This window comes from Giraffa tippelskirchi, chromosome 10, assembly GCF_054371585.1.
Source record: "Giraffa tippelskirchi isolate mGirTip1 chromosome 10, T2T-mGirTip1v1.2.pri, whole genome shotgun sequence".
In the NCBI taxonomy this organism is placed as follows: domain Eukaryota; kingdom Metazoa; phylum Chordata; class Mammalia; order Artiodactyla; family Giraffidae; genus Giraffa; species Giraffa tippelskirchi.
The window spans coordinates 137,704,008-137,719,145 of NC_137284.1; the positions used below are offsets into that span (position 1 = coordinate 137,704,008).

Sequence of the window (15,138 nt, forward strand, 5' to 3'; positions counted from 1 at the left end):
GGCTGAACTCTATCTTGGTGAAGTAGAGCCAAGCTTTTTTGACAGATCAAGGTGGGCTTAGGAGTTCATTTTCAGTGTTGGAAGGACAAAAGAGCCCTGATAGAGGCCCCCCAGCTCCACAAATCCTGACCAACTCTTCTTGACCAAACCTTAGACAGGCTTCCCTGAGCCCTCTTTTCTACTAGCTTTATCCTTGGACCCTAAGTCAGTCTTAGCAAAAAATACTGACAAGTCATCCCTCAGTCCTTTATATCTAATTAGGTTCCTTATTCTCCACCATTGATGTCTAAATCTGTAGCCTGCCTTTTGCACAAATCCTGTTAGGTCAGTTAAGCAAAAATTCTCCCTATACTTTGTGTCTCCTTTTAGCAATTTTCCATCCACTGACCTCCTTGCTCTGCTATATTTAATAGATTTGAAGTTGAACACAATTAATCTCTCCTGTCGCATGACCTGTATTGCAATAACCATTTTTTTTTCTTTTTGGCCACACTGCACAACACGTGGGATCTTAGTTCCCCAACCAGGGCTCTAACCTGTGTGCCTTGCATTGGAAGCATGGAGTCTTGACCACTGGACCACCAGGGAAGTCTTGTCGCGATAATCTTGAATAAAGTCTCCCTTAGAGCTGTAACAAATGTCAGAATAACATTTCTTTAACACTCCCAACCATGACCCTTAGTTGAATCTACTCCCCTTGAGAAAGTACAGAAAGAATGTAGATAGGGGGACAGTAGGATAGGGGAGGCTTGTGCGATCTGGGGCACCTTGAACAGACTGAAAGGCTCCCAAGTCCTTGAAGAAGTGGTCGAGATCATGAGTGTCTTCCACTTATTCTGCTGTGACTTGGTAGAAAGGACACCAGACTCAGAATCTAGTAAATGTAAGAAAGTCTTATTATTAATAATACCATTAAGCCTTATCTTTTTAGATTCCAAGGAAAACTGATAATTTATTAAGACTAACACATTTCTCCTATACCATGGACCTCATATATTTTTGCCTTTTTAGTGGAGTCAGAAAAACTAGGTGTCAGATTCAAAACAGAAGCCACAAACTTTCCATCATGATCTGCTCTCACCAGAGAAGGGCTTGTCAAGTGTGTGAAGTATGTGGTCTTGGAGTTGGCTTGGGGTTTCTTTGATAGTCTTTATTTTTATTCTAGAGCTCACATAATCTCAGGTTCATAATCTGGCCTCTTCTGTCAGTGTAAGTTCTATCCAGCCCTGTGGGATTTCCCTATTTACTCAAAAAGCAATACTTAAATACCAAGTGTTAAGCAATACAGAACCCTTGTCACAGACTTTTCCAGCCTGAGGAGCAAATTTCTGACTTTGTAGGTCAAGAGGCTTGGCCTTTATCACTCAAAAGGAGTGGAAGAGGCATCAAAGACCTACCTACTCTGATAGTACATCAGAGTTGCAAGGGTGCTTGGGAATCATATTAGCATTTTTGAGGACATGAGTCTGCCTCAGACTCCTTATAAATACAGCTTGACTCAACCACTCTATGACTGGCATCCTTGGAACATGAAGTGGATACTGTTCTTTGGGGCCCTTATTGGGTTTGGCATCTGTGACCGAGAAACATTTTCTGGGTAAGTTGCTTTTGGACTTATTACTTAGTTCAGAGATAAGGAACCAAATAGATACGGACATGAATGGCTGACTGTACCTCAGGTGGTATGGTGCTGGGAGGGAAGACCTGGATTCCTGTCCCAGCTCTGCCCCTGTATCATCTTGGACCAATTACTTCTTTCTCAGGCTCAGTTTTAGCTGTCATGTCAAAACTAGGTGGTCTTAGTCCCTCCCCAGCCGCATAATTCCTGCCAGTTCTTTCTTCCTGGTTCTTATTCCTAAGGTCAGTTTCAGGCATCTCCTACTTTCTTATTCCTGTGCTATGAACTACTAAGAATTAACCAGTTGTTTTTAATTTCTGCTATGTTTTGTTGTTTATTTGCTGAGTTGTGTCTAACTTTTACGACCCTATGGACTGTAGCTCGCCAGGCTCCTCTGTCCATGGGATTTCCCAGGCAAGAATACTGGAGTGGGTTTCTCTTTCCTTCTCCAGGGATCTTTCTGACCTAGGGATTGAACATGTGGCTCCTGCATTGGCGGGTGGATTCTTTACCGCTGAACCACCAGGGAAGCCCAGTTTCTGCCATACTTAGAGGAAAACCTGGGTCACAGGCTTCTTGGCTTCCCCTTCCTGTTAACGGTTAAGGTTTGGCAGAGCCTTCTTGGTAGCATCTAGCATATGGAGATTTGATGGGTCTTGCTTAGCCTTAGCTATGAAAAGCAACAGTATACCCGTGCATTCTGTGTGTGTGCGTGCACATGCACACGTACTCCACACAGAATGCCTTTTGGTTTACAAAGGAGAGGACATTTGGGAGGTAGGAGAGATGAAAGGATGCCATGGTACCCTACTGGAAGATTGAATTCTAATAACTCATTACTGCATAATGCTTTGCCATTTGCAAAGAGCTGTGACGTACATTATCTTTTGGATCACACAATTCTTCCAGGCAAGGGTGTTATTTTCCTCAATTTAAACATGAAAAAAATTCAGCCTTAGAAAGATTAAGAAACCTGCCCAAGACTACTTAGCTGGTAAGCAGGGGAGTTGGAACTCTTAATGCAAAACCCAAATGCTTTTGCTATAACTTGAGTTAATCTCCAGCTGAAGCTGAAACTCTTAATACTTTGGCCACCTGATGTGAAGAGCTGACTCATTGGAAAAGTCCCTGATGCTGGGAGAGATTGAAGACATGAGGAGAAGGGGACGACAGAGGATAAGATGGTTGGATGGCATCACCGACTCAGTGGACATGAGTTTGAGCAAGCTCTGGGAGATGCTGAAGGACAGGGAAGCCTGGTGTGCTGCAGTCCATGGGGTCACAAAGAGTTGGACATGACTGAGCGACTGAACAACAATCTCCAGAAAGAATCCTATATCTAACTGATTTGTCCATATATGTTAGTTTACTCTCCATTATACTATCTGGCTAAAGGGACTTTGAGGTTGTTTATTGAAGTAATTACTTATATGTGATTGAGTAATTTTTATGGTGATGACTTCCGTTCACACCTGGTCTCTACTGCCAAATAGCTCAGAGCGCTTAGGCATAACAGGTGGTAAGGGAAGGAGATTTTTCCACAGGCAGCTCAGCAGTAAGTGTGTAATAACTACATTTGCTGCTATGTGGGCTGATGCATAGAGCTCTCAGGCTCCCACTGCACCTATTCACGTGGCTGAAAAAAATCTCTATTTCTCAAGATACAGACTTCTCATATAATGCAGTGGATACCTGGGTTGAGACTGCTTGGCTGGGCTCTGGAGTGCTCACCGTAGGAGCTTACACAGAAAGCGCTGTGTGCCTGAGCAAATTGCAGACAGTTTTAATCAAGAGTGTCATCCTTGCCCCCAAATCTTTCTTGCCTTATAGTAGGGAACTCAGCAAAGGTGGAGGAATTCTTCCTGAGGTCCATAGACATAGCCTAGACACCCAACTTGGTGAACATTTAGAGCAAGGGAAGTTGGTCTCTGAGCATTCGAGTGGTTGGATAGCCAGGAAGCAGGTTGGGTTGTAGGGGCAACAGTGCTGATGGAGATGGAGGTGATGGTTTCATCCCCTCAACACCCCCAGTCTCTGCTCCTTCCACCTAACTCACCTACCTCCGCAGTCTCTCTCACTCTGCTGGTGTCTTCTGTCCTGGGCTCCACTCATCTTAAGGATAGGATGGTGGCTAGGTGTACTGCAAGCAGAGAACAGGAAATAGTTGCAGAACTTGAAGCATCAGCAGTAACTGGTAGGCATTTAGGAGTTCGATGAAATCATCTCAGATGTGGTGGCTTCTAAGACTGGCTGGGGATGCAAGTAAGAAAGGCACAAAGAACATGCTGCTTGGCCACCCACATGGTGAAAGGGGGGAGGGATAGAAGCTCAGAACCAAGGTGACTACTGACTGTCCAGAACATGGGATGAGTGTGAGAGTGACTGAGAGTGGATCACTAACCATTGTGTTGGCAGCAGCTGCCAGTCTGGGTATTGGAGAGCACCAGAGTTAAGAAGAGCTGTAGGAACACCTACCTGTGTGGAGTAGGAAGGGTAAACATGGCAACCTGCAAACCCCAGCATGTCCACCTTCCTAGGCCAATTTTCCATCTTCAGAAAGAGCTTAAATCTTTGAAAATATTTCCAGATGGTGGAGATAGGTTATGTTCCACCACCCACACTCTCAGGGTGCATTTTCCAAATAGAGACAAAGATAGTGAGGGCAAGAGAAAGGCTGCCCTTCACCTGGCACCCACTTATGTTTTTTCTGCTTCTAGGTATGGATGAACTTATGTTCATGAGAATAATGTTAGATCCTCCCCGCCTCCTGCCAGTTTTTAGTGCCATCTGAAGATTGTCCCTAACATTGTCTTTTCTGGTTGAGAAAAACCTTATGGGTGATGAAGGTTGGTCCTAAAGCCAGGATGAGAGATTGGCTAGGCAGATAAACGGGCTGGACATCCAGGCAGAGGATACAGCATATGCAAAGACATAGAAGGGCAAAATGTATGGTGAATTTGGGATTTGAGTGAGGCTGGAGCCGAGAATGTGTAGGAGGGAGAGATGGAGGAGAGACATGTGGGGAAAGACTCTATTCTGTACCAGCTCTTACGCCCTGCCTGTCTGCATGTTACAGATGTGTCTTTATCCTTTGGAGCTGGGCTAATTAGGACGTAATGAAATGAGCTGTGAGTTTAATCATCATCAGGGCCAATTAGATTCCCTGTACTCCCTTGTGTACTGTGCCCAGGAGTATGAAAGTTCTGCTGTGAAGTTACCACTTTGGGAGAATTAAAGCACATGCTGTGGATGAATGTGTAACATGGTTTTCATACTCTTAAGAGCCCATTATTTTTATGTTCCTCTTCTTTTCTCTTCCTATTCCTTCTCTCTCCTTGTTCTCATTGTGATACTCTAGTCAATGCTGTATTTTACCAATGCCCCATTTTGCTAACAGAGATGCCAGTGCACATGCACTTTTCAGAACACCCATTTTAAAAAATTTATTTATTTTTGATTGGAGGATAACTGCTTTACAATATTGTATTGGTTTCTGCCATACATCAACGTGAATCAGCCATAGGTATAATATGTCCCCTCCCTCTGAACCTCCCTCCCATTCCCCCCTCCTCCTCCCCATCCCACCCTTCTAGGTTATCACACAATCCGGGTTGAACTCCCTGTGTCAAACAACAAATTCCCACTGACTATCTGTTTTACATTTGGTAATGTATATGTTTCAATGCTGCTCTCTCCATTCATCCTACCCTCTCCTCCCACTGTGTCCACAAGTCTGTTCTATGTCTGTGTCTCCATAGCTGCCCTGCAAATAGGCAAAACACCCATTTTTAAGATGCTCCTTTTTCTGGAGTATTGAGGATAGGTTGTGGCAGAGTATGAGTTCTACAGATGGGTCCTGATACTCAGCTAGGAGGAAGGGTTTCCCTTCTGTTTTAAACCTGTTACTTTTGCAAGGCTGCTTGCCTGTATCAGGGAAATGGTGGTTTGATTCCCCATCTTCCCAGGGCTGCAGTCCAACATCTAGCAAGTCTATCGGGTTCAGGCTGATACCTGCCAGCCAGTGGCTTCTCCACTGTGGCCTCAGAGACTCCCATGGGATGCACTTGGCTGCCCACCTCCCAGGACCCTGTGGAGACCAGACGAGCAGGGGGAAAGTGAGGCTTCAGCAATGGCGTTCCCTCCAGATCTGCTGCCTGCAACAGAAGCAACTCTGCAGCAGACCTTACCTCCTTAGGGGCTAGACCAGATCCCCTGGAGACCCCCCAGAAGCTCCCAGAACAAAGTTAAGCTCTGAGAGAGTTCATCCGGATTAGACTGGTTTTCTGATGAGGAGATGCTGATCTGCCACGTGAGGCTGCACGTTTAGCTCCCTGTGACAGAACCATTTTCTCTGTCAACAGGTCCTTCAGCCCACAGCCGTCTCCAGCAGCTCTTCCCGCATTCATTTGTGTCAAAGGGATGACGCATGTGACAGTGTTGAGTGCCGATTCATTCGGGCCGTCACCTAGCAACGGCCTAATGGCTCCCCTGGCTCTCTGAGCCGGCTGAGAGCACAAAGGCAGCTTTTCAGGCTTGGCCTTCTCCCACCCACACACAGGACTTTGGGGGCCTCTACCCCTGCTGCTGCCGCGGGAGCTAAATGATGTATAGGAAACAAGTGCAGGACGAACAACAAAGGGGGACTTGGGACTGGCCAGCTTCCTTCTGGGCCCTGTCAGAGCCCCATTGGGAGGATGAATCCCAAGTTCAGCCCCAGCACCATGCATTTGTGTAGGATTCTGGAGCTGGAAGGGCCTGGAGAGCACCCAGCCTCTCCCCTCTTTGCTAAGAGGAAAAATAACTAACCCTCCCAGGATGGAAGGTCTGTTCTCTTTCCTTGCTCTTTCCAGCCTGGACATTCAGCCAGTTTCAGTCCTAGACCTTGACAGTGAAGAAGTGCCTCTTTATGTCTTGAGTTAGCTTTGCGTGTAGCTCAGAAACATTCCTTTCTGCAAAATATATATGTTTTTCATTATAAAGTAATATGACCATATTACAGAAAACAGATACGAGGGGAAAAAAGTAAGTCATCCATAATCCCATGACCCGAACATAAGCACTGTCAGCGTTTGCTATATTTCCGTTGTCTGTTTTTCTTCCAATGCATCTGCTTTTTCCATACTTGCAATCATGGCTTACATACAATTTTGTGTCCTGCTCTTTCACTTAATATTTCCCTTAAAGTTATATACCATAAGCACTTTTTCATATTTGCCACGTAGCCTTATTTTTAGTGGCTATATATTATAACCAAAGACTAGACCATTTCCTTTCATTATGTCTGGGATAGTAGGCCTGGGGTTTATTTGCCAGCTGAAAGCTTACCACTATCTTTTGCTTTTTTCCCCCGCTTTCTCCAGGCACCAAGTTTTCAGAATTAACGTCAGAAATGGAGACGAGATCAGCAAACTCAATCAACTAGTGAATTCAGACAACCTTAAGGTACCTAGTTCTCTTTCTCTTGAGTATTAACCGTGGTAGGAGAAGACTATTGCAGCACTGGCATTGTTATTCCTGAAGAGTTTCTGTGTATAATCCTATATTAATCAACATGTCTTTATACAATGGAGAGGGTTGGTGGGGAAGTGCTCTCTAGGGACATGGGGTCCTCAGCAGAGGGCTTCATCTTTCTCTCTGCCATTGACTTATTACTCCTTGAGCTTTGCCATGTGTTGCCTGCTGAGCAGGCCTGACCAGATAAAACTGTGAAATGGCAGAAGTTTGCCCTTGTGCAAACTCAGCTTCCCAGGGACCACCCAGGCTTTTGGCAGTTGTTGTAGAAGAATGAGTTCATTGTGCTTTTTACCTGAACTATCCTTTAACCTTGTTTTACTTCTTTTCCCTTCAGCTCGACTTGTGGAAATCTCCCTCTACCCTCGGTCATCCTGCAGATGTCCTGGTCCCTTCTTTCAGTCTGCACGAAGTCAAATCCTTCCTGGATGACCATGGCTTAGAGTACTCAGTGGCTGTTGAAGACCTGCAGGTGGGTAGGCCAAGGTCCCTCCACTGGTCTTGCATAGAACCAAGCAGCCAGAGTGGACTTGGAGCATTTTCAAGTTCTGGCCTCACTCTTCTCCATTGAACAGATGAAGACATTGAGGTATATGGAAGTAAAGTGCAGTGACTTATTAGAGGAACATGTTGTGCTAGAAAGGGCTTACATGGGTTAGAAACCAGTCAGATCGGGATCCATATCCTGATTTTGCTAACTACTAGCTATGTGATTTTGGACAAACTGTTACCCTCTCGAGACTCTGTTCCTTCATCAGTAAAATGGCAATAGTTATACCTACTTCATACGATTAATTGAGATTAAGTGCTTAAATGTACATAAAATGTCTTAACAGTGCCTGGTATGTCATTGCTATCTCACAAGTATTAAGTCTATTTTTTCTTATTTGAAGTCAAGAGAGAAGAATAGAGTTGGTGCTGGTGGGGAGGTGCTGAAGGCCAGTCATAAGAAATATCCTTTGGGAATTCTTTGCTGGTCCAGTGGCTTCACACTTTCATTGCAATGGGGAGAAGTTCAATCCCTGGTCAGGGAAGTAAGATCCCGCATGCTACATGGCATGGCCAAAAATAAATAAATAATAAATAAGCACCATTGGAGAAAGGGAGAATGTTACCAGCAGCCCCTAGCAGAGGCAGCGTCACTGCCCAAGTCAGACACCAGCCTCACGAGCTGTATTTGAACAGCAGGACAGTGTCTGGCTCACGTTCTCTCCTTCACTGAGGTGGGTTGTGGACTAATTGGTGATTTAGCCTGGGAGTTTCCTGATGGCATGAGCAGCTGTGAGCTTATTAATCATCCTCACATGTCACAGACATCTGCCAGGAGCCTTCAAAGTAGGAGTGGTTGTAAGAATTTCTTTGTTTCTGAATGGTTTCCCAAGCTGGGTATTTCAGAGGCACTGGATACCAGATGCAGGCTGACGTCTAGAGAATTCATAGTATAGAATAACCAAATGGCACATATGTTGCTTCCAGGGAGAGAGTGAGTTTTGAATGAGGTGATGTACATTGGGCTCCAAGAAGTAAGATTTTATAGATACGGGGAAGAAATCTGACCCCCTTTTACACCTTGACATTTGTGCTTCTTGGTATGTGTGCTAAGGGTGCCACCATCTTGGGCAGCCCATATCCCAAGGTAGAGTGGAAACAATATGAACCTCTGTCTCCAGAGAATCACTTTGTAATGTTGCCATGTCTGTCTTAGACCGTTTTAGATGATGAAGACCAAGAAATGCAGCACAATAAACGTCAAGAACTGAGCAGTAATTGCTTTAACTATGGGGCCTATCACACCCTGGAAGATGTAAGTATTTCAAAGCAGGCAAAGATCAGGTCGTTGGCCTTCTGGGTTTTGTAACCCCTCTCCTTACTTCCAGGAGGTGTTAGTCTCTAGTACAATATGCCTACAGTGAGGGGTTAAAATATGTACCCTTCAATTTCTTTCTAATTCTTGGGTTGTTTATCTCCTAAGAGCAGAGTGAAATGCAAAATGAACATTTTACTCCCACATGCATCCTTCTTTTCTTAAGCAACCCCTCAAAGAAAACCATGAAGTAATTGCAACCATTTTCAGTCCTCGTAATTCAACCTTGTTATATTCCACCAGAATCCCTGTACTTTATTCACCCAGATTAAAATGTTACTTATCCCAGGCAAATAGACAAGTGATTATTTCCAAGGTTAACCAAATATTTCCACTCATTTATCATGACTACTTATAATGTATATTTGTTCCATAATACATGTTGGTGCTGTGTTTACTTAGAAATCACTTATATAAATGACTTTCAAGGTAAGCCAACCCTTCAAATAAGAAATTTGGAGCAGAATAATTTAATGTAATATTAGAATTTGAAGAACCAAGAAGGACTGGAATGGAACTGAATCACGTAGCCTATGGTTTTCTTAGGCCTCTCAATGTTTTTTTCCGTAGTCTGGAAACTCTCTACTAACTCAGGAACAAACCCCAAATCTAAACTGGTATTCTGTTTCCTATAGCTTAATATATATCCAAAGATAGAGTTCCTGGCATGCTTTTCATGAGGCATATACTTTGAATTATTTTTCTTTCAGATGAGGTTTTTTTCCCAAGCTTTTTTTCAACTTCTTTCCCAGGATTGTCAGTAGCTTTGTTTATTGTGTACACTTGGCCACACTGCCCCTTGATCCCTCTTATGACCAGTGACATACATCTGCAAAACAGCTGGATAAAGTTAGGAGTTCAGTCCAGGGCCATGGACGAAAATGGAGCTGAGGCCCACACAGGGATCCAACCTGTGACGATAGCCTCATTAACATGGGGCACTCCCGAGCTGAGCTAACAGGTTGCAAATGTCACCCAAGATTCTGGAAACACCATCCCCTCACCTGCCTGCTGCAGGAGCCTCACATTCCTATCCACTCAATTTTGTTCTCTGACTTGAGGTATCATTGTCATCTGGCTTGCAGCAGAAGGCTGCTCGTATTCAGTTCTTTCTAAAAACAGCTTTTAGAAGCACATATCCCACAATCACTTGAGCCTTCTTAGGTCTCTGAAGGGAATTTCATGTTTGTCTCTGCCAGGGTTTCTAATTTCAGACCCTTTGTGCATATTGTTGTGGTGGCAGTTACTTTTGTTATTGTTGTGGGTAAGCTTTCCCCTCGTGTTGGCACTGTGAATTTGCAATGCCTGTCTGGACACAGCTTGTTGTTTTAACTTTTCCTAAGTGACTCTCTTTCCTCTCATGACTCCGGGCAGGCATCTGGCTTTTGCTCCACTTTCTAGGGTCAGTGGGTAGAGTTTCCAGGCCCTTTTCATGGCCATAATTACCACTTTCCAGCTCTCAGGTTGGAACTTGCTCCTTGCTCCAGGCAGGGTCCTTTGCCCTCTTCTCCTCTTCCTGGTTGCTGTAAATCCTCAGAACCTAAGATGGGTATCTAGTCCTGGGGCTTCATCTTTTGTCTTGTACTCTATTAGCTTGCTCTCTCTTCATTTCTGGCACAATTTTTCCTTTTTTTTTTTTTGGCTTTTAAATTTGGCTGGGACTCATTTTCATTGTATTTTATCTGTCTTGCCTATATATTTGAGAGCGAGTTTCTTGCTCAGTCTGCCATAATGACTGCAAGTCTGATAAACCCTTTAAGCTTGATTTTATTCTGTACTGATCGCACACTTTCCTTCTTTGTAAAGCTCCTTCTTTCAAATTTAAAGTCTAAATATAAATTCATTTATTTCCTCATTTCAGCCCTTAAAAAGCTTGAACAAGTAAGGTGGATGAATTCCATTTAAAGCAAACCTTTTTTTTTTTTTTACTGAAAGCAAATGGAAACATTCATAACCTTGCTTTGTTACAGCTCTTCAATTGAGAGATCAAAGAAAGTGATTCTTTAGAAGAATCACTTCCAAAGTGGAGTGCTTGTACAGTGGGGTGTAAGCAAGATAGTCCATTGGGATGGAGGAATAAACCGTTTCAATTTCTATTTATATTTCTACATATATTTGAATTTATTAACATAACAACTTTTGTTTCTATTTTTTGTTTTATAATGTACATAATATACTTGTATGGTATTATATGTATTCATAGTACATGCTGAATTTTCTAACTGATGGGAAAAGTGATGAAAAAGTGATGAAAAAAAAGGAGGGGAGTTCTTTCAAGAATCTTGGCTAAATGGGGCCCTTGCTGATTATCTAGACTCAGTTCAGTTCAGTTGCTAAATCTTGTCTGACTCTTTGCGACCCCATGAACTGTAGCACTCCAGGCTTCCCTGTCCTTCACCAACTCCCGGAGCTTGCTCAGATTCATGTCCATTGAGTCCTTGATGCCATCCAACCATCTTGTCCTCTGTTGTCCCCTTCTCCTCCCGCCTTCAATCTTTCCCAGCGTCAGGGTCTTTTCAAATGAGTCAGTTCTTCTCATCAGGTGGCCAAAGTATTGGGGCTTCAGCTTCAGCATCAGTCCTTCCAATGAATATTCAGGACTGATTTCCTTTAGGATTGACTGGTTGGATCTCCTTGCTGTCCAAGGAACTCTCAAGAGTCTTCTGCAATACCATAGTTCAAAAGCATCAATTCTTTGGCACTCAGCTTTCTTTGTGGTCCAACTCTCAATCCATACATGACTACTGGAAAAACCATAGCTTTGACTAGACGGACCTTTGTTGGCAAAGTAATGTCTCTGCTTTTTAATATGCTGTCTAGGTTGGTCATAGCTTTTCTTCCAAGGAGCAAGTGTCTTTTAATTTCATGGCTGCAGTCACCATCTGCAGTGATTTTGGAGCCCAAGAAAATAAAGTCCATCACTGTTTCCATTGTTTCCCTATCTGTTTGCCATGAAGTGTTGGGACCGGATGCCTTGATCTTAGTTTTTTGAACGTTGAGTTTTAAGCCAGCTTTTAAACTCGCCTCTTTCACTTTCATTAAGAGGCTCTTCAGTTCCTCTTTGCTTTCTGCCATAAGGCTGGTGTCATCTGCATATCTGAGGTTATTGATATTTCTCCCAGCAGTCTTGATGCCAGCTTGTGCTTCATCTAGCGCAGCATTTCGCATGATGTACTCTGCATATAACTTAAATAAGCAGGGTGATAATATACGGCCTAGACTAGTATAGTGCAAAGGGCCACACTTTTGGAGCAGTATCTGTACACGTCTTTCTACTCTCGTTTAATGGGCTATAATTTTGTGAACAAATAAAATGTGTTTTTCTCTAGAAAATCATAGAGATGGATTCTTAGGCGGTTGCTTAATAGTAAGCATTTCATGTTGTCAACCCCAAGATTAGGGGACTATAAAAAAATAGTTAAGATCAACAAAATAAAGTTCATAGATACCCATCTAGAGCTGAACAAATTTTTTAAATGCCCCTGTGTTTACTTTTTCACACTTCAGATTCACAAAGAGATGGACAACATTGCCAAATGTTATCCTGGCTTGGCGAGCACGGTGAACATTGGGCATTCATTTGAGAATCGGACGATGTATGTACTGAAGGTGAGGTTCCGTGCACCTTGAAGGGCCCGACTGGACTCAGGATCCTGGTTCCTTGTGTCTAGGACTCAGCCCTCACACTTTTGAAAGAGGCAGTTTGTAAGGACCTCCTTGACTTAAGGGAGGAGGGTGAGGTGGGGACACCTCTGCTCAGGTTAGAAGTTGTTCTGACACAGGATCCCCTGCTTCTGCTTATTGTGAATGGAGTTAGAAGGAGCACATCCCTTTCCAAGTTTTGGCTGAAAGGCAGGATCAAGAAGAGGTGAGTGGACTTCCCTGGTGGTCCAGTGGTTAAGAATCCACCTGCCAATGCAGGGGACCTGGGTTCAATCCCTGGTCCGAGAAGATTCCACAAGCTGAGGGGCACTAAGCCCGTGCACCACAGCTACTGAGCCGACGCTCTAGAGCCTGTGTGCCACAACTACTGAGCCTGCAACTACTGAGGCCTGTGAGCCCTAGAGCCTTGCTCTGCAACAAGAGAAGTCACCACAACTAGCGAAAGCCCACGCACAGCAATGAAGACCCAGGGCAGCCAAGAAAATTAATAAAATTCAAAAAATGAAAGAAGTGGGAGGTGGTTAGTGTTTCAGAAAGCTTTCAGATTGGCCACAGTCTTTTGCCTCCATTCCCATCTTCTGTAAATATGAAGGCAAATTGGGATGGGTCTAAAAATTCCATTCTGCTTTTTAGGGGTACTTATTGGAAAAGCAATCTAGGAGGGTAATTTTAGGGTTGATGTAATTTTAAGCCCAGTCTGTGATCCTTGGCTGCATCAAGACTAATTTCCAGTTATTTCTAACAGATTTTAGGTCTATATTGGCAAAAGAGGCAAAGAATTTATGGCAGTGACATAAATTACATAAATAATCCAGCCAAATGAATAAAAACGAAGTTGGAGATATAAACCATGGAAGAAGTAATAGTGCTTAGAATTTGTCAAATCGTTATATCCATACAGGTCCTGAGGGATCCAGGCTTACAGCAATGGTGAAATTACCAGTGGGAGAAGACCTGCCTTTGAGCTGGTTGCTGTCAAATAATCTACATAAATTTAGATTATTTGCCAACTGATGGAGACCTTTGCTTCATTAGCACCAAGCTCTGACCCAAGGGGGCCCAACACTAAAAGGCAGCAGTCAGAATTCATTTCATGCAGTGAGCAATAGTGAACCCTCCCTTCCTCATTTTAAAACTCATTTCATTTATGGCATCAGCTAGAACAGGATGGTTCATGCACTTTTGTGTCTGTCTCTGTTGAGATACCATTTGAGGTCATTCAAGAGACATAAAGTGAAAGTGAAGTCGCTCAGTCGTGTCCAACTCTTTGGGACCCCATGGACTGTAGCCTACCAGGTTCCTCCATCCATGGGATTTTCCAGGAAAGAATACTGGAGTGGGTTGCCATTTCCTTCTCCAGGAGATCTTTCTGACCCAGGGACTGAACCCAGGTCTCCCGCATTGTAGGCAGATGCTTTACCATCTGAGCCACCAGGGAAGTCCATTTAAGAGACATAATATTATCTCTAATCATACTGACATTATAATTCACAATAGCAATTGTTTTCCCTTCCCATTTGCTTCCAACCTTGGAGTGGTTCAAGCTGCCTGGAGCTGTGGTGCTGCAATTGGGCCCTGCCAGTCAGCTAATTGAGCTCCCCGACCTGGAGAAGCCTGATAAATGAATGGTGCCCTCAGGAACATTTGGTCTCTGAATGATCTTAAATGAATAGGGGCGAGCTGGGAAGAGGAGAGGAGAGGTGAGTAGAGACACAGCCAGACAGGAGAGTAATTTTCTGGCCTCTTTTTCCTTCCAGTTGAGCACTGGCAGAGGCGGCCGGCGGCCGGCCTTTTGGCTGAATGCAGGCATCCATGCCCGGGAGTGGGTCTCACCTGCCACGGCAATCTGGACTGCGAAAAAGGTCATGTCACCTAGTATTAGCCCAGAATTCTGCAGGGCCAGGGGTGCCCTGTACTGTACTACTCGGCTGTACCTGGGGGGTAGGTTAGGAGGGCACTCTCACGGGAACAGTAGGCTGGGGGAGTCTTTTCAAATTGGAGAAACAAAAGATCAGAGCCCCACGGTCAGCCTCATAGTTTAGCTAAATGACAAAGTCCACTCATAGCAGTGAGCATACTATGAGCTATAGAGGTGGCCCCGAAACACTGACACATAGTCAGTCCTGCAGGAAGGGAGCAGGGCCTTCTCAGCAGCAAGGCTCAGATAATCTTTACCTTCAGTCCCTTTCAGGCTCCCCTGGCTCTTAGGGACCTCATGCTATCTCCATGCTCTATCCCTCTGGAAAGTCTAGTTTAAGCCAATGCCGGGGAGGAGGGGTGGTGCAAGTGGAGGATCCATCTTCCCCAACCCTAGCACAGGGGCTCATATTCCTAATAACTGTTATGATGTGTGGTTCTCCCTTCCCCTGCTCCTACTCTCTGGAAGGAAAAATAAACCAGGCAGCCCAGAACTCATTGAAGCTGATGTTATCAGGTAGCCATGTTCCCTCAGATTTTGAAGTGCTCCGTGGGCTTTGCAGAG

The 15,138-nt window shown here is 44.2% G+C and overlaps 1 protein-coding gene across 13 annotated transcripts in view; it reads left to right on the forward strand.

Moving 5' to 3' along the window:
* LOC145524536 (carboxypeptidase A4-like) overlaps nt 1-15,138 on the forward strand; it is a 100,884-nt gene that overhangs the window by 51,754 nt on the left and 33,992 nt on the right. For 11 of the 13 annotated variants that reach the window (XM_081537040.1, XM_081537036.1, XM_081537047.1 and 8 more), the window contains 5 exons: nt 6,979-7,060; nt 7,467-7,601; nt 8,835-8,933; nt 12,501-12,602; nt 14,414-14,518. In XM_081537040.1, the coding sequence (XP_081393166.1) occupies nt 6,979-7,060; nt 7,467-7,601; nt 8,835-8,933; nt 12,501-12,602; nt 14,414-14,518 (523 nt within the window). Of the gene's footprint in view, nt 1-1,527; nt 1,598-6,978; nt 7,061-7,466; nt 7,602-8,834; nt 8,934-12,500; nt 12,603-14,413; nt 14,519-15,138 lie in introns of those variants that run through there. The other 2 variants (XM_081537041.1, XM_081537044.1) reach the window with 2 other exon arrangements.